This window comes from Triturus cristatus, chromosome 1_1 (assembly GCF_964204655.1).
Source record: "Triturus cristatus chromosome 1_1, aTriCri1.1, whole genome shotgun sequence".
Taxonomy (NCBI): Eukaryota; Metazoa; Chordata; class Amphibia; order Caudata; family Salamandridae; genus Triturus; species Triturus cristatus.
Window position 1 is genome coordinate 44,074,485 of NC_140579.1, and position 25,856 is coordinate 44,100,340.

Genomic DNA, 25,856 nt, shown 5'->3' on the forward strand with positions numbered 1-25,856 from the left:
TAGACTGTGTATGCTGCAGCAGAACAAAGATGGCCGCTCCGCTTGGCAATACTATAACCGACTCGCAAAATAGGGTTTTGGAGTCGCTATTAGGAGGGGCCTGCCAAGGGCGTCCCTTCTAATCGCGAGTCACAGGGAAATGTAGAATTGTTTTTTGATTGGAATGCAGTTGTAAAACAATCACAGTTTGCCACCTACTTTAGGTAGTTGGTAAGCCAGTTGCAAACAGGAAAGGGTCCCAGATGACCCCTCCCCTTTATGAATGATATCTAAAACGATTTTTGGAGCAGGCAGTAAAAATAAACCTGTATATTTCATTTTTCATTTTGAAACACATCCTGTCCTTCTTTAAGGAAAAGGGGCTGCATTAAAAATTGCTTTACTTTAAAGCAAACACAGACATGGTGGTCTTCTGTCCCCAGCAGGCCAACACTGTGTTATTGCCCATTTCCAATGCGTCACAAAGTGCGACCTGCCTCATATTGATGAGGCGGGACAATTGCGACCCCCTTGGGAATTGCTAATGTGTCTGGGACACATTAGTCCATTTCATTTAGCGAGTCCCTAATTGCGAGTTGCAAAAAATCACAAAATGAAATGGTCGTATATCTGCCCCTTAGTAAATTCTACTCTCTTTTTCTAAATTGCTGTGCAATTATTCTTGTGTTGTGCTTTCACTTTATTACTGTTTGAAGTGCTGCATAAATACTTTACACATTGCCTCTAACTTAAGCCTGACTGCTTTTGTGCCAAGCTACCAGAGGGGTAATCACAGTGGTGCCTGGCACAGTAAGGAAGGTCCAACTTGTGTCTGATGGAGCAGACCGGCTGGCAGCTAGGGCGCAGCGGCAACCCGTGAGCAGCAGGAGAGGCTGGAGACGAGACAGCAATACGAAAACTTACCTGCTGGGTAATACGACGCCGCCACTGCCAAGAGTCACAGGGGGATAACCTGGGACGTGCCGGGCGAAGCCCGGGCAAAGGGCGGGCCCTCTACGGCCCTCATCGGCAGGAGGAGGCAGAGGCAGGGCCATACACGCTGCAGGAGTCATCTTTGACATTATTGCACAAGTAAGCTGAGCCTATATAAGACCTTACGTTTATGCGTTGTCCCTAATTGTGGTTACATGATAAGCCATGCCTAAAAAACTTGTTGCAGTCCAACACAACAAGATGAACAATTATTTGGTTCAGACTGTACAGAAGATAAATACGCAAAGGAGGGAGTCTTTGGGGCTGAGCCAATCACCGGATTTGCTCTGTTTGTCCCCACCTACTTTTGCTACTACTTCGTCCGATGAAATTAATACACAAGATGTTTTTAGCGCAATCACGTCTGCTGATATTGTTTCCCAAGTCATACCTGATATCTCGGACAATGTAACCCCGGCTTTAGAAGACTTGTTTGTTGAGGGCAATGCAAATAATTTTAATGATATCGATTCTGATCAAGACGCACAGTCTCAGACGTCCCAGGTGCCTATTCTTGACCAAACTCCTACAGGTCATGAAGTCAGACCCAAGCGTCAATGCACAAAGATCCCTCTAAAGCGGGGTGGTCTACGTTCTGGGGCTAAATGGAAGAGGGCTAATACCTCAAAATGCATACAAATGACCCATGCTGAGGATTCTTCTATCTGTTCTATTGAAGAAGCCCTTTTTGATAAAATTGCGGATCTTATTGAGACTAAAATTAACACTATTGTTAAACCCCTCATTTCCAAGATTGATAAATTACAAGCAGAGGTTAAGAAGCTGGGTGGTCACCAAAACACAGTCGCAAGTGGCATTGAAAATTTAACCACGTTAGTTACTCTTTTGAGCAATAATCCTGGGGGAGCCGTTGACGGAACTGTTTTGGGTTTTGGAGAGGGAACTGAGCCTTCTGGGGAGAATCCATCGACATTGACATTGATTTCCAATGCTGTTGTTGGGGGCTCTACGTTCCAGTGTCCCCCAGCAAATCCAACCCCCGCGGCGAATGTTCCCCATATGCAAACACAACTACAAGCCCATACTTCTACGTCGGATCCCCTGCAATTTATTGTTGAAGCCACACCCGTGGTGTTAGTCCTTGCAAATGCCCCTCCATTAGAAAGAGGCACGGTGGAAAGTTCTAACTCACTGTGTAGCAAAGCCCTACATTGGCTAACCAGTAATATGCGGCTAGCTCCAGGAGGACAGCAACACCTCGCAAGTGTAATTAAATCAGTAACTAGGGTTCCTTGGCTGGGAAATCGGCCAAAAATTTTTAAAGGCGACTGTGTGGCTGTGAGCTTTTCAAATCAACATGTTCTTCCTAATATTCTTGCAAACATCCTTCCCCCCCAACGAAGACAAGGTACTGTGGTTCCCCTCACTCTGAAATTCTTTTATGGGGAACAGCAGAACGTATCAATCCCAAGGACTCCTGCTCTAGGATGGAATACAAATTGGGATTTTCATTCTAGATGGGGACAAGATATAAGGAATAATGCACCAGTCCACCGACAACAACCCTTCGTGTTCAACCCTGTTACACAACCCTTAGAACTGTTTAACCGTTTTGCGCCACTATCTTTTATGGATCAAAATGATTGACTTTTGCCAAGTCAAACTAATGATGTTGAGGGACCACATCCCGCTTCTGTTTTGTCACCTCAGTCCTCTGCGGGCAACAGGGCGCGCAGAATTATGAGCTGGAACATTGCTGGGCTCAGAACCAAATTTAAAGATAAAATATGGTTGGACAAAATCAGGAGTTATGACATTCTTGCTTTCCAGGAAACTTGGGAAACGTTAGAGTGTTTGGCCTTAGATGGCTATTCTCATTTTTCAGTACCTGCAGTCCCCAGTAAAGTAGGAAGAGCAAGGGGTGGGTTAGCTGTGTATATTTCACTAGACGTTAAAGGTAAACCTAGACACATTCAGTCTAAATCCAAAAATTGTTTAATGGTTGAATTGACTTTATCAAATTGTAACCCCATTTTATTTGTTAATTTTTATAATTCTTCGACCAGTCAATTTCCTAACGAGCATTTGTTATCCTTAGAGGATCTCTTATCTACTCATATTGAGAATAGTTGTTACGAGTATGAGGTGATCCTTATGGGAGACATTAATATTCATCCCTGCCTGGCAGGTTGTCAGAGGGAAACTGAGATATTTCCTTTTTATTCCTCATCTCCGCATTTTGAACACACCCCAAGCGGAGAGATTTTGGAATCGCTTTTGGCCACCCTCAACCTTTATGAATTTTGTACCTGCTCTAATGATTTGAGGCTACCAACATATGTGGGTCATGATTCCGGCACAATTATTGATTACATTTTTGTTTCTTTAAGAATTATACCTAAAACATTTGTTTATAAGGTAGAAACTTCTGTTTTTAGCGATCACAATCCTGTGATTTTAGAGGTTTTAGCATATGGAGTCCTGGAAAATAGGAAGATTGACACACTGTGTGCGACAGGTCTTGCGCTAAAAGATCAAAATCGTAGGCTGAAATGGGACCAAGTTATTCCAACAACCTTTTTACAGGAAACAATGGCCAAAGTCGCTGATGAAATTGCCATCTGTTTAGATAACAAAAACCCGAGTGCCATAATGGTTGAGGCCTTTAGTGTCATTTGTCATCAAGTCAACTTAGATTTGACTGTAAAGGCAAAGTTTAATAAACCAATGGGCCCTAGATGGTTTGATATAAACTGTTCTAGGGCCCATTCAGCCCTTCTTAAGGCCTTAAAGTGTAAACCTAGAGACAGAGTATTGATAGCATTATTGAGGAAACAATATAATTCAGCCATTAGGAAGAGGAAATCTGAGATTAAAGATGAGGCTTGGAATGATTTGTTACTGCCCGAGACACAGAAAGATAGTGCTAAATTTTGGGCAGTCATAAATCACCCATATTTTGTGGGACTAGATAATCAGAGAGCTGACTGTATTATCCCAGATGAACAGTGGGTGTCACATTTTAGTAATATTTATAGCCAAACCCACACCACAATAGATTGCGAAACACCCGTACCAAAATCATTAACTCATATTCCTCCCTTTACTCAGGAAGAGGTGATACATGCAATTAAAGATACACTCTGTAAAAAGGCACCGGGGCCAGATGGGGTCCCTGCAGACTTCTTTAAGAGCGCTCCTGAACTTAGCTCAAAAATCTTAACTAATATTTTTAATGCCACAAGGGAATTTATTTTCCCCCCTAGCTGGGCAATTTCGACCATTGTGCCAATCTTCAAGAAAGGACAGAGGACAGACCCGGCCTGTTACAGGCCTATCTCTCTTATTGATTCGAGTGTTAAAATCCTGGGGAGAGTCCTCTTAGGTAGATTGTCCCTGATTTTAGAAAGTAAGGGTATTTTATCTAATGCACAATATGGCTTTAGAGCCAATAGAGGAACTTTAGATCAGTGCCTAAACCTAGAGCTAATTATAAACAAATATGTAGTCGCTAGGGGTGGTTCACTGTACATGGCCTTTATGGACCTCTCCTCAGCTTTTGACCTGGTCAACAGGTCGAAGCTTTGGGGGATCCTTTTGGGCATGGGCCTTGACCCCCCTTTAGTCGATTACTTAGCTGAGCTACATAAGGATCTCATGACTTCAGTTAGAGTCACTAGGGAAGGAAGATGCACCTGCCTCTTTAGGTCAGAGAGGGGGGTTAGGCAAGGGTGCATACTTGCCCCCCTCCTCTTCACCTTATATATTAATGACCTTGAGGCATTAATGTTAACATCACATAGTGATATTCCGCGTGCAGGGGAGACAAAGATACCTGTCCTCCTGTACGCGGATGATGCTGTTCTTCTTGCACGTTCTGGAGTTGCATTGAATAAACTCCTTTTATCTTTTGGAGCTTTTATGTCATCTTTGGACATGAAAATTAATACAGAAAAATCACATGTAATGATCGCTGGACCCGCAGGCAGGAAAAAAAAGATGCTAACATTTTATTGCGTGGGGAAGGAGGTTAAGAGAGTCCCTTCTTTCCCATACTTAGGTGTGACTTTTGACGAAAAGGGCACTTGGGGCACCCAGCTTCTGGTTAAAAGTAGCGCTGTTGCTAGAGCGACCGCAGGATTGTTGGGTTTTGCCAAAAAACTGGGCGCCCGTCCCATGGAAAGTATAATTAAAGTTTATAAAGCAAAATGCTTGTCAGTCGCCCAGTATGGCTCTGTCATCTGGGGATATACTAGCTCCGCTAAAATACAGAATGTAGAAAATAAATTTTTGAGATCTCTCCTTTCTGTTCCCCAATCAACCCCGACATTCGCATTACACACAGAGGTAGGCTTTGGCTACATATCTGATATTTTAAAATTAGCCCCAGTGATTGGCTGGCTAAAAACCTGGCTTAACCAGGAGCTCACATTAAATCACATCATTTTAAAAGATTGTTTAGCCCTGGATAGAGCAATTAAAATCCCATGGGTAAGATATGTGAGAACTCAGCTGTCCTTAGCAGGCCGTCCGGAGCTCTTCTCATCTCCAGATGAAATAACTCATGAAGATTTAAAATTAGTTAAAAATACTTTGTTAAATCTATATGCCCTGGAAAGGGAAGCACTAGAGTTAAAAAAAACTAGGCCTGGGCGAAGCACTACGCTACGCTCGCGTAGTTTGCGAAGTTCGCGCTACTTCGCACTACGCGAACTGCACGTAGCACAGTGCGAACACGCGTAGCGTAGTGTTGCATAGTGCTGCGGTCATTTTTTGCTTGCTCGCGACCGCGAGCAAGCAAAATGACATCCTGGCGAGACTTTTTCCTTGTTCGCGATCGCGAGCATGGAAAATAAACCTCCCGGCGAGATTCCCAACGCGAGAAGGTCAGGTTTCTCATTGCGAGGGGTCGCGTATGCTCGCGACCGCTCGCGATGAGAAACTACCAGTTCGCGTTGAGAAAGCTGCAGCTCGAGTAAAAATCTACTCGAGCAGCAGAAAACTACAGCTCGCACTGTGCAAAATGCCATTTTCAATGATTGCACAGTGCCGGTTGCTTGTCCGCACTGTGCAATCATTGAAAACAACATCTTGCACAGTGCGAACATGTTACTTCGCAGTTCGCGAAGTGCTACGCGTAGCTCGCGTAGTGCGAACTTCACTTTGCGTAGCTTCGCGAAGTGCTACTTCGCGAACTACGCCCACCCTTAAAAAAAACCCATGGTAAGGAAACACTATTTGCTTTCCTCTGTTCCTGGAATGGAACCTTACCTTCTTTGGGTAACAAATCCTTACCATCGTTTTCTCTTAACGAGATTTCGTTTTGACTCAATTCATTTTCTATTGGGTAATTTTAGAACCTGGGCTAGACCTGATGATGCTGAACCATGCGATTGCGATCATTTTTCAATTCAGGATACGATGCATTTTATTATGTTTTGCGGTCATTATACTGAGATTAGAAAAAGATACTTGCTCCCTATTTTACGTACTCAGGGCTTTATTCAGGTAAAACCAGCCCTGTTGTTCTTGCAACTTCTTCCTAATATAAAAGTAGCCTTCTCTGTCGCTAGTTTTCTAGTGGCAGGAGCACGTCTAAATAAGTATCAAATAAGGCACAGGCACTTTATCTCTGAAAAATGAATTTCCTCTTTTTTTTAACAAACCCTTCTTTTTATTCCTTTTAAATATTTATGTATGTTTTATTGTAAAATTTAATGTTTCTTTTTGTGATAATTGTATGCAAATTTTGTGATCTGATGAAATGTTGTTATGTATTTTTGCTCGATCTTTTATGATTTTTAATAATCGAATAAAGATAATTGACTGACGGACACTGGTTAATTTGGGGTTTACATAGGTTTCACCCTGACAGAGATTGTGGTTGCTGCTTGAAAAGGGTTTATCCCTCCTCAACCAGTAACCCAATTTCTAACTATCACTAGATTGAGGAGGGAGTGGAAGACAGGGTACTGATTGCCAAACACTAGAAACCTGACCTCAGAGGGGACTGTATATCCTGTGTGGATAGTGGTAATATACAATGATAATCTTTTTTTGACAAAAGTGAGTATTTGGCTGGACAATAATTTATTGATGCACATACCTTGAGTTGTGAGCCCATGTCCATCCCTTGTGTCCCCCCTCCTCCCCTCCGATGGAGCACTATACTGCTTGGACCACGCTATTACTGAGAGTCAAGTGCTGAAGGGGTACTTCTCCCAGTTGCTGTGGATCCATAGTAGGTTGCGTCCCAGGACATGAGAAGTAAAAGGCTTCAACCACCAAGGTTGGGCCCAGTGGCTCCTGCTTGCTCCGTGGCCTTCTGAGCGGGGTTCTGATAGCGTTGTTAACCAAGTCACTGTCAGACTGACCTCAGTCCCTTTGTTCCCAAGGGAAGGAGCGAACTACATCTGTATAAGGTTATTCAGCCTGGCACTCACTTCGAGCTCATTCTCATTCTTGTACTGTCTTGTCCAGCACATGGGAGATAAAAGAGGCAATTGGAGATATTCTCCAATATGTTGGGACAAACTGTTTGTTTGCAGAAATGGAGAAAAATAAGCAGAAACCTCTACATTCTCTTTTGCTTTTTTGCTCACTATTTTCTTGCGTCACCTTCATGAGTAATAATTTCATAATGAAATATCCTCTGATTTTTCGAGGAAGAGCAAAATCTAGAGCTTAGTCCATTGATGAAAATTCTATTTACTTCTTCTGTTTTGATGTTTTATCTCACAGGACACGGGTGCAAAGCACAGCCGAGGAGAAAGAAAAGGACTCTGGACTACCAAACCACAATCAACAACAAACGTGAGTAGAGTGGGGGAAAATAAAATTTGATCTCAGGCTACCAACGCCTTTCCAGGACAGCGCTTGGTAAAAGGAGACTATTATCTTACCATGGCCTGAATCCTCTTCTTTATCGCATCCACGGCTTGATGTTTCCTCTTTCTTCTCTACCAATGGTGACCCTCTTCTACAGTGGGAGGAAATTATGGGATTGCATTCACCAGTGAGCGTGAAAATCTGTGTAATGGAAATTTGAATGTATTGCAGGAATGGTGCATTTGTGCAGGCCACCTCACTGAAAAGGCATATGTCAGAGAATCACTCGCCACTAATATTCAAGTATGTCACCGCTTAAGCCTGTGAGAGGTTCTTGTCTTTGTGGAGTCAAGCACAGGTGATGCACCAATGAGACTTGTGTTTATGCATGTATGCATAAATGTGACTTATGGGTTTGAGCTCTTTCTGTAAGTGGATAAAGGAGGAATCCCGCTATATATGTGGCTATGGTGCTCTGAAAATCATGATCTCAGTCCTCAAAGGTTCTCATCATTTGTCTTTATATATCACTTTTTTTAGGGCTTTACATATAGAAAACTTTTTTGTTATATTTGCACATTGCACACTTGCCCATCTCAGTCTAATAAATGTTCACTTAGAATTTGACCCCACCTGTGATTTGCACATTGTGCTGCATCAGTTTGTCCGGAGTCGGTTTTTTGCAATATGCAGTGCACACAGGGTGTTACTCGCTTACGACACAGCCAAACCTTAAACTGCATGTACAAATGGTGCAATCACACATTCTCTTACACGAATGAGCTCTTGTCAATGTGCACTTTCTGTACATGTGAATGAATATTATGTGTGGGAGAGCAGCTTCGAGGACCTTCCTCTCACTATTGGGGCCCGTGTGGCTCAGATCGCTCCCTCAGACGCACTGCCTACTTCTGAAATGGTGCCGCGTCAAGCATCCTTAATGAGGCCCATGATGGACTCACGAAATGACCCCATGATACAGAGCAAAATAGGATGCTCTTCAGTCACAGGCAAGATTCAGGAGCCCTTGTGTTTAAGCTGTTCATTTGTTTTAGTTTTCATTTACATTTTCTGCGCATGAAACCATCGCCTGCAAATATCTAAGGACTAATAATCCGTGGTATATGTCGGCCAGGAAAAATAAGAGTGACAAGATAAAAGAAAGAAGTTCAAACCAAGAAAAGGACACAGCCAGGTCTTCAGCCATTTCCTGAAAATCAACAAGGAGTTTTATGTCACAATTTCAGTGGAATGCATGACAGTCGGTCTGATGCGACAGAAAAGGGTCTGCACCCCACAGAGTAACACCGCAATACTCAGTGCCCGGAGGAGGGAGGCTCCCTCTGATTTTAAACTGACATTGGGTTTGTAAGAAGAAAATCTCTCAGAGGGTTTGGATGTGGGTCATTCAAAGATTTATGATAAAGTCTTAAACCTTACTCTTCGGTTCACGGGGAGCCAAGGCGGTATATTCAGAGCTGGCGAGATATAGATCATATTAAAGAACAGCCTGGCTGCTGGATTTTGCACCAGCTGAAGCCTACTTAAAGATATAGCTGGAGGATCCAGGTACAGGCCATTGCAATAATTGTGCTAGGCTGAGATAAAAACGCTCATAACAAGTATCATTTGTTGGTGTGTAAACATACGGATTATGCATTTGAAAACCCTCAGCTGGTAAAGACAATCGAGTTCACTTGATCCTCCATTAAAAGTGGTCGATCAAGCCTAACACCCCCTTTTTTGTCATACAGGATGGGTGTTAGTTTTTTAACCCAATGAAGCATGCCAGAACATGTGATTCCACCCCGAATGGAGATATGATTTCCCTTTTTCCCCCAATTTAATTTCAAATAGCATCCCTTGATTCCCATTAGTGAGACATCTGCATAGTGTTTCTGTCCTGTGAATTGATCTCCAGCAGCCACAGATAGGATCAGGGTATCGTCAGTATACCTCAGAACAATAATGCCAAAACATTGTATCAAATGTGCACGTGGAGCCATATATAAATTAAAAAGCAGGGATGACAATACCAAACCCTGAGGCTCTGTCAATTCAGCATTTTCATATCAGATATGTAAGAGCTGCAAGTAACTTTGGCAGTACAGTTAGTTAGTCAGAAATCCTTCGAGCACACGCAAGAACTTCTGGTACCCAAGGCCTCCAGATGATTCAATAATACGTGGTGGCCGATGGTATTGAAGCAGACATCCCCAGCAGAATCAAAGCTGCTGGAGCATCTTGACCTGCATACTTGTGCAAGTTGTCCAATACTGTGGTCACCTTGCCTTCAGTGCCACAGCCTGTGCGAAAGCTGGGCTTCATTGGATGGAGTATCTTTTAGTAGTCTACAAAAGCGGTTGACTGGTTAACGACAGCGCACTCCAGAATTATAGCCATAAATGGTAGTTGAGATTCTTGTCTCTAATGATCGGAGTACTCTGGATCCAAAGAGGATGTTTTTTTTAATAGTGATCGAACGCGTACATTTTTTAAATCATCTGGAGCACAAATAGTACTCTGTGACAAATTGATAATATCCCTAGGCATAATAATGTGAGTTCAATAGGACCACTCTGAGCACCTTTGCTGGGATAATATCTGCACCACAACCTGAAAGCTTAATACTCTTGAATACAAGCAATCCTCATCACTCAATAAGGAAAACTGATTCAGTATCTCTGTTCCTCCAGGAATGAACTGCGCTTTACAATCAACGCTTGGGCCTGGGACTACACTCAAGCCCAGATTCGCTTTGATAGTTCATATTATCAACTGAAAAAAATCTGCATCTACATTTAGCTTCTGAGCAAATTTCCATCAATTGGCCTTAGTTAATTAATTGCTGTAGGAAAAAGCTATCAGTTTTTTGTCTTTGCTTCATCGCCAAGTCACCATCTAAGTTCTAATTGGCATAACTCACATCTTTTGATTGAACAACTTAATCTGTCTGTGCCTTCTATGCCAATCTTGGAGCAAGTCAGTGCCACCTCATGGCTCTTTCGTCCACCACCCTACACGTTCTTTCTCTTTATCACACTCTTCCAGGTCTTTTTCATCATTTCCTTTTTCCTTTGCCACCGTTTATCTATACTTTTCTCCTCCTTCCTCCCTTTTTAGACTTTCTCTCTTGCTCTGGGTCAAAGTCTGATGATGAAAATAAGTCTCAGAAATGAGTGCTGGTGCCGACTTCCTACTACCGTTGGTACAAATCAAGCAGTGCCTTTGTTGAACTTAATCACCACTGTTCCCATATGGTGGAATTGTTTCCCACCAGATACCTTTGATTCTTCTGTCTCTCTTCTCTTCACTCTATCTTGAATTGATTTTGGTTTGTGATAATGCATTGAACTCCTCCCCTTCCACAAATCTCTTTTAGGGAGTACGTTAGGCTACGAAAAGGGTAACAATGTACACGCCACCAGCCGGTTAACCAGATGCAACACATCCTTTTTATACACTGGCTTAAAGCATTAAAATGGATTTCAAGTACTCACATTCTAGAGTAGGCCAACAGACAGCACCCTGAATTACTGCACAAACGTCACCTTCCAATAACATTAGCTTTAGAAATTGCACAGACAGTATGCTATTTTAACTAAGCACATTCAATTCATATTTCAGGTGGTATGCATCTCAAATAGACTGTTCCTGAAAAAGACAAAAAGCATACAATTCATTCATTACACAATAGAGACCACAAAGAGTGTAAGGAATATAAAGAAGTTCTAAACAAGGAAATGAGACCACCTTGATTGGTGAGTTCCCCTGCACAGTGATCCTGGACATTATCAGAAGAGAGGGTGCAGGAAAAGTTACCAGTTGCGGAGGCAATAAGAAACTAATTGCACCTTACAACTTCCCCGTCCACACTGTTAACAGGTGTGTTAGCGTTGTAAAGCCACCAGGCAGCAGGCCACTAGCAGTTCTTAAGCTCATGCACAATGAGGGCTTTGATTGCATTGTTTTGTGTTTCTGCTTCACCCTCTCTTGTTCTGCTCATCACTTACTGCCTTTTACCTCCTGCACGCCACAGTCGGAGAGTTCACTGATATCAAGCTGAAACAGTGCTGCAAAAACGGCATGGCGCTCCTGCCCCCACACATGAAGCGCAGCTGTGAACAGAGGTCCAACAAAGTCCCAGATGAGAAATGCAGAAGTGCCCTGCTGAAGTGCTGTGAATTTGCTGCAGAGCAGCGGAAGAAATACAGGGGGGTGACCTCTGGGCTGGGAAGAAGTAAGTATCCCTGCTCCTTTGTGACCTTGTTCATTTAATCTACTTGTGGTATGACTGTCTACATCTTACCAACATATTGGGATATATTAGCAGTCAATAATTGTACTGTGGCAGCACTATTAGGAAATATGTTCCTTTTCAGGGTGAAGCACTTGCCTATTAAATACCACTTACTATGTCTTAAAATGTGTATGTATATGTTCTCATATTCTCGGTGTATGGAAGAAACAACATTTCTCTAGTAGGGGACTTTCATGTATAGTCATAAGCTTTGAATAGTCCCACCCGCCTGCAGGGACCCGGGAGCACTTTTCCCAATATATCTTCTTAAGTGCTGAAATTCGCCTTTCTTCAGGAAGGTCTTGAAAAGTCACTTAAGTAAGTCATAATTCAGCCAATAGGACTAGCCTACAGTGGTCAAAATTCTTAATGTTGTTGAAACAAAAGGGGACTATCCAAGGAAACAGGCGCTTAATGCATGAACAACTTCGTAAGTTCACAGAAGAAATCCTCCACAACCCCTTTTGCTATAAGAGAGTAGAATGAAGACATGCAGGGCAATATAGCCCATAGGCTGCCATTTTTAGGAAACAAAAAGGAGAATGTGGCTTTAAGAACTGTGTGACCTCCAATATCGCATCGTGGTCAGCCAGCGGCAGTAACCACAGTTCTTTTTTTTTGGCTCCTGATGACAGGACCCTTGGAACATTGAGCTCGACCTTTTGAGGTTTTTTCTTCAAAATGTGGACTTAAATATCAGTGATTTTTGCTTCACTTGACATCTTTTGTCTTCACCTATTGAGTTTTTAACTTTTCTGACAGGAATAGAGGTATTTTTGTGTTTAAAATGCCTTCTATATTCGACAGTTGTCCTCGCTGTGGCAGGAAAAAGGCCAAAACAGACACCCATGAGGTCTGCATTTTCTGCCTGCCTTCTTCACATCTACAAGTCTCCTGTGACATTTGCAAAACCTTCTCCAGGCAAACCCTATGTAACAGAAAATTCACCTTCAAGGAAAAGATGAAAGAAGACTCAAGCAAAAAGCCAGAGCGACCTCTGAGTGAGGGGAAGGTAACTCTTCATCGTGGAAGGTCTGAGAGGTGTTTTTCAGGAAGAAAGTGCTTTCGGCCCCGGTCGACATTGAAGCAGGCGCAGTCGAGAGGAGGTACGCCATCGACATGCTTACTGTCAATGACTGGCTCAACAATGTATAAACGTCAATGCTTGATGTGAAGACACTCTTGTGCGAGGTTGAGGCCTTCTACTTATCGCTGCCCAACATCAAGAAGTGCTTTGGCATCGTGGGCCTCTGACCCGCCGTCGCCAAGAAGTAGACACTCAGTGTCAAAAGCTATAAACGTCGATGTGCGTGGTCGTGATGGTGAAGCTAATCAATGTCAAGACGACGACGACGAAAGAGGTCGACTTCAATAAGCCCATCAACGTTGAGGAGACCTTGGAAGCCCTCTAAAAGAAGATTAATCTATTCCTTATCTAACTCACATTCAAGGATCTCAATCTCTGGTAGAGGCACCATCTTCTCCAATACTGTTGTCTTCTCCTCCAGTAAAGTCGCCACCTCCACCAGCTCTGCTGCCTCCTGTATTGCAGGTACAACCACCCTCTTTACCTCCAGTGTCTCCACAACCTCCAGTGTTGCCACTACCACCAGCTCTACTGGCACCTCTCATTCCACCTCCTTCAGTGCCGCATGTGCCTAGCACTCCAGATCCCAGGAGATTACCCTCAAGGACGTGCCATCACTCACACCATGACCATCATCCATCTTGGCGTTCTCCTACTAGAACAAGAAACTCTTGTTCGCATCACAGAACACACCACAGATCAAGATTGCGATCTCACCGCCATCACCATGGGGATATGTCTTCTTCCACCAGGGACTATTCACCCACCTTGTCTGACTCTCCTCAACCTCGTTCCTCACCAATTCATGACATAAACACCTTTCAAGAAGTTCTTGTTAGAGGTGCCGCTAAACTGAATATACCAATAGCGGTTCCAACGCCATCATCATCGGTGACCTTCAAGACACGTCACCAATGCACGGCCTCCAGACCTCTACTCCCACTAGTGCCGGGTTTTCTTGAGCCCGCTACGGAATTATTTCTTACTCCAGCTGTGGCAAAGTCAGCCCCATCCAGGCTCCAGAAGAAATATCGTCCTCCAGATCAAGAACCATTATTTCTGCAAGCAGACCCTCCACCTGACTTCATGGTGACTCTAGCTACTTGTAAGTTTCACGCCACATCTCCTTCTGTCACTTCTTCTCCGGATAAGGAGAAATAAAGATTGGACTCTTCGGGCCGCAAAGTCCGCAAAACAGCAGCTACATCCATGAACGCGGCCAGCGCAACAGCCGTCTTGGGTAGATATGATTGAGCTTTGTGGCATTCCATTCTCCGCTTCGCGGAACACCTCCCAAAAGATCACTGAGTGAATTTTCTGGAAATTGTTCAAGAAGGTGCCATGGTCTCTTACCAGATCATTAGTGCAACGGTGGATTTCTCTATTCTGGCTCCTCACGGTTATTGCCATGGAGTGTCCTTGCGCAGAAATGCATGGCTTCGACTGACTTCATTAAAGCTTGACGCTCAGCTGCGTATTCAGAACATGCCATTTTCGGGTTCCATTCTGTTCGGCTCACATGCTGATGACGAAATATCAAGGATGAAGATGGAGGTGGATACTTTAGAAGCCATAGGGCTTGAGAAATCTAAGGACCAGCACCAGTCGTTTCTCGTCACAGAGGGTTCAAACCCCTCAATTGCAGACTGGGAGATTGCTGCAGTACCAAAGGTCCTACCACCTTCAGCGCTTGGAGCAGAGGGGACGTGTGGCACAACAACCTAGCCAAGGGGAGCCGACAACCAATAGCATCAAATTCCTGAACCCATCCTTACCCCTCTTCCATTACCCACTCCACTAGGGGGAAGCATTTCACATTAACTGGCAGAGTGGCAATGCATAATGACAGAAGCCTGGGTCTTGAATATAGTCAAACATGGGTATTGTCTCAGATTTACTGCCCCACCACTATCCATTCCACTAAAGTCATCCGCTTTCCATTTCGAGCTTCTAAAGGAGCAAGTCAACAGTCTGTGTCAAAAGAAAGCAGTGGAATCTGTCTCCTGAAGTCATCAGGGAAAGGGCATTTACTCCAGGTACTTCCTTGTGCCAAAGAAGGGCAAACAAGAGTTCAGACCCATTCTCAACCTCAGGTTTGCCAGCAAATGGATTAGAAAGGAAAGGTTCAGGCTGCTGGCTTTAAACCAAATGTACAGTCAGCTTCACCAGGGAGACTGCCTTTCCTCCATCAATCTGCACAATGCCTATTTTCATATTCCCATCGCAAAGAAGCATCGGAAGTTAACCACTACCAATATATCATCCTACAATTTGGCCAACACCCAGGATGTTCTCCAAATGCATGGCTGTGCTGGCAGCACATCTTCAAAAGCACCGGATCTTTGTCTACCCTCACGTGGACGACTGGCTTATCAAGGCATCAACCTTCCGAGAAGCCCAACTACATTTCAAATGGACTTGCAATCTCCTCCATTGGTTGGCTCTCCAAGTCAATTTTCTCAAGTCCCCATCAACACCAGTTCAGAAGTTGCACTACTTAGGCAATACCATTCACACACTGCACGCAAGGGTGTGTCCTTCGAAGCAATGACGCTTATCCTTTCCCCAGAAATGTCACACACTCCAACGAATGTCCCATCCAACAATCTGCAAAGTCTCCTTACTTCACAGCTTGACGGCTTCTGCATCTTTCTGACTCCCAGCGCTCGCCTCCACATGGGCCCTCTCCAGGAGTGTCTGGAGGACCAGTGGGACCAGTTGCAGGAAACTGGGAAGACAGAATCAACCTATCCCTTCATGCCATCAGGTCACTCAATTGGTGGTGTTTCCCAAGCAATCTCCTGCAGGGGATGCCGTTTCACCAACAGGATCCAACACAGACCATCATATTCTCTGCTCGAGTGGGGAGCCCACATGGGTCACCTGCAAATACAACAAATACAAGGCTCAACAATCTCCTCGAACTCCGCGCAGTACATTTGGAACTTAAGGCATTCCACCCGTCGTTCACGACCAACACCCTGCTTGTTCAGTACACCCACCATGTACTACCTGAACAAGCAAGAGGCACAAGGTCCAGAGCCCTCTCACAAGAGGCATAGACGATCTGCCACTTGTTCCTCAACAGGATTCTGAAGGTAACAGCTATTCCCCCACCAGGTGTTCATAATGTCCAAGAAGATGCGCTCAGCAGGGCTCTCAACGAAAACCAAGAGTGGGTGTTGAACGAAGATGTCGTGCAAGATATCTTCCGCTTGTGGGGAACACCTTCTACAGACCCATTCACCACAGCGGAAACAAAAAATGCTGCAACTTCTCCATCAGGTTTTAGCATCCAAGGTCATTGGGGAATACTCTATGGAATGTCTGGTCCGATAAGTTTCTTTACTTTTTCCCCCCCCAATTCCTCTGATCCCGGAAGTCCTGCTCAAGCTTTCAACCAGGACAGCCAAGATGATACTCATCGCACCAGAGTGGGAGAGACAATTGTGGCTCCCAGATCTTCTTCACCGGTTGCTCCGTCCACATTTCAGGCTGCCATGCAGACTAGACCTTCTAACAAAGTTCATAGCACAACTGTTACACCCCAACCTCTCCTCCTTGAATTTGGCAGCATGGCTCCTGGTGTTCATCCAGACAGATAGCCGGGAGGATGGGATTCTCCCATATTTATTGCACCTTGCTAAATGTGGCTTACAGTTTTCTTCCATCAAAGTCCACCTGGCTGCACTGACGGCAGACAGGAAAAGTCCTTCACAGACCTCTTTCTTTAGGATTCTGGTTATCACAGATTTCCTGGAGGGGTTAAAGAAGGTCTTTCCTCCTGTTGAAATATCATCCTCTCCACACATATATATAATGTATTCATAGCAACATTGATTACTTGTCTAGCAAGTACCCAGGTAATAGAAAGCTATTTTATCATATAGTCAGTGGCGGGTTGCAATGGAGGGTCCCTAGCATCCATTCTACGAAGACCAAACCATGGGTAGGAGCTTTGTGTAGCTGGTGTTCCATAAAACATGATACCGCAGGTGCTTCTTGAAGGAGGGGGCGCGAGAAAAAATCCAAAGCGGAAAAACTTCCTAACTGACGTGAGCACCAATGACATGGGCACATAAATGAATTGATTTATAACATATATTACGATAAGGTCTCCTCGCGCTTTCATCCCATTATATAAAAACAAATTTAGCTAATGGTTGACAGGATCACTTGTAACAACTTTATTAACTAAACCGTCAAACCTGATCTTGACATATTGTATCTTTCAGTTTATACACCCTACACCTAAGAAGCTCCCTTTTCCCATTTGCGTAAGACTCTAGAATGGGTAACTGAACATAGGTAGTCAGATAATTAAGTCCTTGACCACCAAGGACACGGTGCGCCATGTCCAGGATAATGATCTATAACAAGTTGGTGTCATTAAGGCCCCAAAAGGTAGTCATCAAATCAGTTCTCTGAAGAATTTGTAATCAGAACGGTAGTCAGAGCAGAGGAACTAGAGGTAAAAAAGGAGGCTTAAATGAGAGCACCAAATATATTGAAGAAGGCATAAACCTACGAAAAAAGAATACTAAAATGTTAAAATGCTCCAAGTCTAGAACTGACCTTTTGTAGCGTCAAAGCATCCATAGGTGAATGAATGACTGGGTGAAATAATACTTGATAAAACACACTGTGTCCCTGAACAAGGTGTCCTAACTCTGGGGAACTATTGTTTATTTTTTCCAATCTTTTTTATTTGTTTTTAATTTAATTTTTATTTGTGCAAAGGAGGTCAACATAATTAGGTCGAGCATTCAAGACCTCTTGTATATACTTTAGTATACACTTATTATTATATACTTATATGTACTTTGTGGGCTCTGGAGATCAGCCCTAGGACTTGTCTGCTTCCGGTTATGGACTTTTTTTTCTGTTCAACTGCCTCTATTTAACTGTCTTGATAAAAACGAACAGCAGAGGTCAGTAAAATACAAGAATTGCTTTCTGCTGAGGACCTTACTTGTATTATTTTTCTGGCAACTGCCTCCATTTAACTGTCTTGATAGAAAACGACCTGAAGAGGTCAGTAAAATACCAGAATCACTTTAACATTCTCTAGATTCCAGTCCATAGAAATGGTCTTCCACGAGCACCCGTTGACAATAATATTTATTTAAAATCTTGTATTTTCAGTGATATGACCACCGAAGGCCCTGATTTTATATTAAAAACAGAGCTTTGGACTATACCATTTCCTGCTGAAAGGCAATATTTCTCTACATGTGTTCCCATACCTGGCGTGTCACGCAGTTTGGTGCTTACTTCCCCTCCATGTTAAAGAACAGTAGATGTTTCAGCACCCAGGCTAATGTGCTGCATAGCTAAAACATATAAGGTCCCAAAGGCGAGACCGATTGCATTGCAAATGCTTGTTTATACAAAAGTTAACAGTAAGACAATACTAGTTCATATATAGGAGCTCATATCATAGATGTTTTAACAAAACATACACATATACCTAAAACAGTACCTATAAAATACATAGAAAGAAAGATCTAGACATTTATGGAAATCACATTATATTATATCAGTCTTTTATCATTCTATGCCAAACAGCATTGAACTTCAGCAGCGATCGTATGCCTCTACTTTTAGTCAGATCCCTTTCTCTCTGAGAGATCTCCACCACAATAGCCCACCATTCTGCCGTGCTGCTAGGTTTTGGAGAAATCCAGGCCCTTGAGATTGCTAATCTGGCAGTAACTAAAATAATAGCAAACGGTGCTCGTCGTGCATGGCTAAAATCAGCCTTATACCCCAACATAATCTCCTGCATAGTGAAAACCAAGTCTAAGCCAAGGCGAGCTTTACAGACTTGTCTGATTCTGGGAGGAAAAGAAAAAGAGAAAAAAACATATATATACATATCATGTAGAAAAAAAAAGAAAAAAAATAATAATAATTTTGTAGTTTGTTTCCCCCTTTCCTTGTTCTATCCTTGTTGTGTCCATAAACTCCCATTCTCAAATACCAGCATCCACAGATTCTGTTAGAATATGTGCGTAACTAGCTCATCCTTTGAGGTGAAATTGGTTTAGCGTCAGAGAGGGTCACAGGACCTTGAGATGGGGGTGCTATCTACTGGATTTGTTCCGGTTAGATACACCAAGGGTTCTCCATGGGTGGGAGGGGGGTGTGGGGGGGTACAGGGGTCACGGGGTTAAATGTATCAGAAAATTCCTCATGTGCCAATCTTGTGCATTATTGCATCCTGCTGAGGGTAGGACAGTCTCAGATATGCAATTATCAGACATTAGGCTAGGTCATACGGGTGATGTCCCAAGTCTCTGTGTTGGGTTGAGAGGTATTGAAGTCAGATGGCTAATTTAAAGATAATATCTTGGAATGTAAATGGCCTGCGTACTAAACCTAGGGCCAGGAAAGTACTTCAATATCTTCGGGATTCTGAAGCACAGGTCATTATCCTGCAAGAGACACATCTGGTCCAAGACGAAATGGACCGATTTTTCAATTTCTACCTCTCAGTCTCTGACTTGTAGAGGGGTTTCACTTATCTTTAAAAAACAACTTAAGGCTAAAGTCTTAGATTTTAAGGTTGATCCAGCGGGTAGATGGGTTAATGCTTCTCTGTCTATTTTGGGCAGCCAGTTTACTATTGTGGGATATTATGGTCCTAATCAGGACGATCCGTCATCTTTGGAGGTCATTTTTTCCCACCTTCTGTCCTTCCCAGAGCCTGTTATTTTTGCAGGTGACTTTAACATCATTTTAGACCCCACTCTTGATAAATCGCATAATAGTCGATCTCGTATTCCATCAAAATCTAGATCTTTTCTGCTTAGTGAAATGAAGCAATATGGCTATGTGGATATTTGGAGGTTGAGGGTAGGTGTACAGCTGGGTTTTTCTTATAGGAATCAAAAATACCACCACCAATCTAGAATAGACTTTGTTCTAGTCAGCCATACATTAGTAGATTCTGTTAAAGATGTTAAATACCTCCCGTTACATCTATCAGACCACTCGGCAGTAACCATGGAGCTTACTTCAATGCTAAATTTGTCGGCTAGAAGTTGGTCCTTTGATCGCTCCTTACTTTCTCATCCGGAGGATATTCTTTTTATTAAGGCTGAGGTGAGTCACTTCTTAACTATAAATATAGGATCGGCAAGCATCGGAGTGGTGTGGGACTCCCTTAAAGCGTTTGTGAGAGGCCTTATTACAAATAAAATGGCCTACAGGAGGAGGCAATACAAAGAGGCAGTGACATCAGTGGAATCAGACATCGCTAAGACTCAGTTAGACCTAGACGCTGATTCCATTACATCAGAGGAACGCTCTCTTCTGTCTGAAAGATTAATTTCTTTAAAAGGCCACCTCGCTTCGGTCTTAAATCAGCGGGTACAAGAAAGATGGGAGGCCAGTAAGCTTGCACATTTTCAGTATGGAGAGGGAGCGGGGAAGCTATTGGCATGGAAATCCAAAACAGACCAAGTTAGTAATAACATTGAGGCGATTAGTGTCAATGGCTCCCCACTCTCCCGAGATGAAGATATTAGATCAGCCTTTAGAGATTTTTTTCAAAATATCTACTGTGAGGATAAGAACATCAGTCCGGCTAGAATTAAAGATTGGCTTAGTAAGATCACACTTCCAGCACTCTCCGATGAGCAAAGTGAGAGGTTGGATAGTGTAATCTCGGAGGAGGAAGTCACCAAGGTTATACATAATGCTAAAAAGGGGAAGGCGTCGGGTACAGATGGCCTACCGGCTGAAATTTATAAAGTCCTGGAGCAGGAACTGGTCTCCTTCTTGGTACTACTGTTTAATGATATTTTGCTTGATGGAGATCGGCCCCGACATCATGGGACAGCGCGTCTATCACGGTAATCTTAAAACCGGGGAAACCGGCTACTGCATGTGGTTCCTATAGGCCAATCTCCATATTAAATGTTGACTACAAAATTTTTGCCTCAATTCTGGCCAATAGACTAGCTCTTGTTGCCCCCAAAATCTTGCACCCGGATCAGAAAGGGTTTGTCAGGGGGCGACAGTTATATGAATTAACTTTCGACTTAATATGGGCTATCGATATGGCAGTTCTGGAGTCCCTCCCCCTGGCGGTTCTTACCTTGGACGCCACCAAAGCCTTCGACAGAGTCAATTGGTTGTATATGTCGGAGGCCTTGGCTAAGTTCAATGTGGGGGCAGGGTTTCGCCGGACAATCAGTCTATTGTATCAGAACCCAAGTGCCTGTGTACTGATTAATGGCATCTTGTCTGACCCCTTTAACATCTCGAGGGGTACGCGACAGGGCTGCCCACTCTCCCCACTTCTTTTTGATCTTTACGTTGAACCATTCGCTCAAAATTTAAGAGACAATGTCGACATCAAGGCGTTCGCGTATAGTGGTTGGGAGAGGAAAGTGGCCCTGTACGCTGATGATATCCTTATTTTCACTTCTGATGCTCGTACGGCTCTCCCGGAAATAATTAAGGTAGCCTCGGAATTTGGGATAGTGTCCGGGTATGAGATCAACGCTTCAAAAACTGAGATGATGACCTGGGGATAAGAGCTTTTGTATCTCGGGTATTCAGCCAGGAAATAAATTGAGATACCTGGGCCTTGATATCGTGGAAAATATAGATCAGATTGTGAATATCAATTTTTCCAAAGTAGCTAAGGACTGTCGTAAATTGCTTCAGTCTTGGTCCCATCTTCCTTTGTCGTTACTAGGAAGGGCTAACTTAGTTAAGATGGCTGTCTTGCCAAAGATTTCCTTTCTCTTTAATACTATCCCTCTGTACTTCGATCCAAACCTTATTAAAAATTTTCAGGCCGAGATTAACACTTTTATCTGGAATAAACACCTTCGAAGAATCTCGTGGAAAAAGTTAAGAAGGCGCAGGGAAAAGGGGGGGCTGGCAGCCCCGGACATCCAGGTCTATGCCTGGGCGTTCCAGTTGTCTCATGCTAGGGTGTTGCTAAAAAAAACATTGGAGTATGGGGTGGGAACTCTATACACCACTCTGCTTAGGAGAGAGGGGGTTAGCCAGTCTGGGTTTCTGTTGAAATTCGGAGATCCCAAGTTCTTTAAAAAAATTAAATTGAAAATTCTATTGGGAATGGCAAGGACTTGGGCCCAGGTTTCAAAATCCATTAATATAGGGTACTATAGTAGTAGAACCCCCTTATGGGATCTCCCCGACTATCCACCCTGGTTGGGAGACTCACTTGCAGCACCTATTAGAGAGGCGGGTTTGGAGGTCTGGGGTGACCTATTTGTGGAGGGGGAACTACTCTCCTGGGAGTGTTTGAGTAGAAAGATTGGCCCGGGCCTTGCTAGGCTAAAATATCTGCAGATGTCTAGCTGGTCTCGTTCCTATTCTGCACAGCCCGTTCGAAAAAATAAATTCCCTTTAGGTGGTTACAGTACCCTTATAACTCTGTTAATTGATAGACCCCCTGCTAGGAAGGAGATCTCGTCCTGGTACAATTTGATTTTGGATGAGATGGACGGTGTATTTAAGCTTCCACATGAACTCTGGGGGGAGGACATAAGTAATATTGATTTGCATGAGGTATGGAGAACATCTTGTAGACTGCTGTGGGATGTGGTGAAACCGGCGTGGTTGCGTAGGAACCACATCTTTACTATCCACAGAGCATATTATTCCCCCCTTCGTCTTTCTAAATTTACTCAGGGGAATATAGTTGTGTGTGCTAGATGTGGTCTCCCAGCAGCCTCTGACATCCACATGTTTTATGAATACCCCCTTTTGTCTCAATTTTGGGAAGCCATCTGTAAGATCCTGTCGTCTTCAATAGACTCCAAAATAACTGCTCATCCCCAGTTGGTGATTTTCGGAATCTTAGAGGGGATCTCTAGCCCGGCGAAGAAGCTAGTATTCTACGCTATACTACTGGCTAGAAGGGAGATCTATCTATCAACGATTGGTACGCCTCTGCCCTGCATGTTTCTAAGCTTGATTTGGCAAGAGCCGGGAACCCAGACAAAAGATCATTTTGGCACCTTCTCAAATGGGATCAGTGAGACTCTGGGTTTTTTTTTTGTTTTTTTTTCCCCAGGTCCAATGATTAAGCCATCTATCCCACCGCTTGGCATAAGCGGTGCTCTGATCCCTTTTCGGCATTGGGTATTACCCGGCCTGAATTTCTGAGGTTATGGTATGGCGTTCGCTGGTTTGTCAAGCTGTATTGCTGTGGGACGAGGCCCGGCTCCACGACTATCCCTCCCAGTTGGTATGAACTGTGTCAGCATATTGCTTGTAAGCAGATCGATTGCATATATAGAACCTTGGTGGCATATATGAGGACAAAAAAAAAAAAAAAACAATAATATTTATTTAAAATCTTGTATTTTCAGTGATATGACCACCGAAGGCCCTGATTTTATATTAAAAACAGAGCTTTGGACTATACCATTTCCTGCTGAAAGGCAATATTTCTCTACATGTGTTCCCATACCCCTCCATGTTAAAGAACAGTAGATGTTTCAGCACCCAGGCTAATGTGCTGCATAGCTAAAACATATAAGGTCCCAAAGGCGAGACCGATTGCATTGCAAATGCTTGTTTATACAAAAGTTAACAGTAAGACAATACTAGTTCATATATAGGAGTTCATATCATAGATGTTTTAACAAAACATACACATATACCTAAAACAGTACCTATAAAATACATAGAAAGAAAGATCTAGACATTTATGGAAATCACATTATATTACATCAGTCTTTTATCATTCTATGCCAAACAGCATTGAACTTCAGCAGCGATCGTATGCCTCTACTTTTAGTCAGATCCCTTTCTCTCTGAGAGATCTCCACCACAATAGCCCACCATTCTGCCGTGCTGCTAGGTTTTGGAGAAATCCAGGCCCTTGAGATTGCTAATCTGGCAGTAACTAAAATAATAGCAAACGGTGCTCGTCGTGCATGGCTAAAATCAGCCTTATACCCCAACATAATCTCCTGCATAGTGAAAACCAAGTCTAAGCCGAGGCGAGCTTTACAGGCTTGTCTGATTCCCTGCCAGAATGGCAATAGCAATGGGCATCCAACAAACATAAGCACAATATGAGCAGCATATAGTCTACATTTTGGACCATTCACTTTGTTACTCAGATGTCGTCCACTTTGCACCCCCCAACTGGCTATTTTTTCCGTGGTATAGTATAGCATGCATATTGTCCGAAACTGCTGAAGCTTTAAGTTAGTTGACCAAACAGCTTCTTTTAGCGTTATAAGGGCGTCATTTATTGCCATAGAAGTGACTTCTGTTTCTAACACCCTGCTCCATTTTGAAGCTAACTGTACGCATGGATCAATCCTATCCTGACACAAATATTGATATGCTTTAGAAACTGCATGCTTCTGAGGTGTCTCTTGCAAACATGTTCATATATCATATGTCGCTACAGAGCACACCCCCTGTGATTTCATGGTGAAGTCTCTAAATTGTAAATATTTATTATGATATTGGCGTGGGAGTGCATAAACATTTTTGTAGGCTTTGGAAAGTTTTAAAGCCATTAAAACTGCTGGAACATCTTCGTGTTCCGGTGAGAGACAAAGGTTGTGGGAGTTTAGCTCCATACTGGGGGCATTTTTTGAATGGAGTCCTTTCCAGTAGCTGAAGGCCCGAATGGCATTGATAGGCCCCGCAGCCCGCGTCAACAACCGGAATCGAGTATTTGAGTTAGCGCGTCGAAAGGCACGTGAACAAAAACAATACTGTCGAGTTTGCGATGGTTTGCGTGTCAAAAAGGTTTGGAAACACGGTACCGAACCAGAGTGCTGAAGTTACATCCGAACCCAATGGCGGAAAAAAAAAATCTGAGGATGGAGTCGATGCCCATGCGCACTATCGTCCAAGGGAGGAGTCACCTATCTCGTGACTACAAAATACTTCTTCCAAGACAACAACAAGGTGCAAGCATCCGAGCCCAACACCAAATGGCGATCTATGCAAAAGTGTGATATTCTGCAGCTCTAACATGCCAAGAACAGATGCATATTGGTTAGTAGCATTTTCCTTAATCGATAAGCTATCAGCCCTAGCCTGCGTATAATACTCCTGTGCTTCTTCTCTTTGGGCCTGTAATGCTTGCAGGATCACCACGACAGAAGGTTCAGCTAAGCCAGCAGTTAAAGCGTTAAGTCGCCTTTAACCACATTAGCGAGGGAAGTTGGAGGAACAAATCAGCCACCGCATTTTCGAGCCACTGTTTGCAGTCGGCTCTTTATCAGTATCTTTACTAGGTCCTTGAAACGTACGTCTTAGATCATAATCCATAGCTGGGCCAGAGCCAGCGAGTCACGATATCAAGTTTTTCACTTCGTCCTTTGCCGTAACCCACTTACGGAGGGGGCTGCTGTCTGTGACAAGTTTGCCAGCAATAATCTTGTGATCGTGTGCGTCACATTGTTTGTCAACTCCTTTTTTGTAACATCTTACAGACTTAGTTTTAGCATTGTCCTTCTTCCGGCCAAGTGGTGAGCTAGTTGATTCAGGATGGGAAGCCACATCATCTGGCAGAGAGTAGATTGGGTTAGTATTAGCAATGTTCAAGCTATCGTTAGTAATACAGCTAGAGAGATCAGCAATGATAGTTGTGGGGCTGAAGGGGCTATTGCCTGTTCTTGCCGGTGAATGAGAGGGCGTAACAAACACCCCCGCAGCCCCCGCGGTGCGGGGGGGCCCCCACTCTTC

General features: G+C 43.5%; 1 protein-coding gene across 1 annotated transcript in view; it reads left to right on the forward strand.

The window, feature by feature from the left end:
• LOC146869315 (complement C4-like) overlaps positions 1-25,856 on the forward strand; it is a 529,345-nt gene that overhangs the window by 237,799 nt on the left and 265,690 nt on the right. Inside the window, exons 17-18 of the mRNA XM_085634104.1 lie at positions 7,675-7,746; positions 11,801-12,001. Of these exons, the coding sequence (XP_085490230.1) occupies positions 7,675-7,746; positions 11,801-12,001 (273 nt within the window). The remainder of the gene's footprint in view (positions 1-7,674; positions 7,747-11,800; positions 12,002-25,856) is intronic.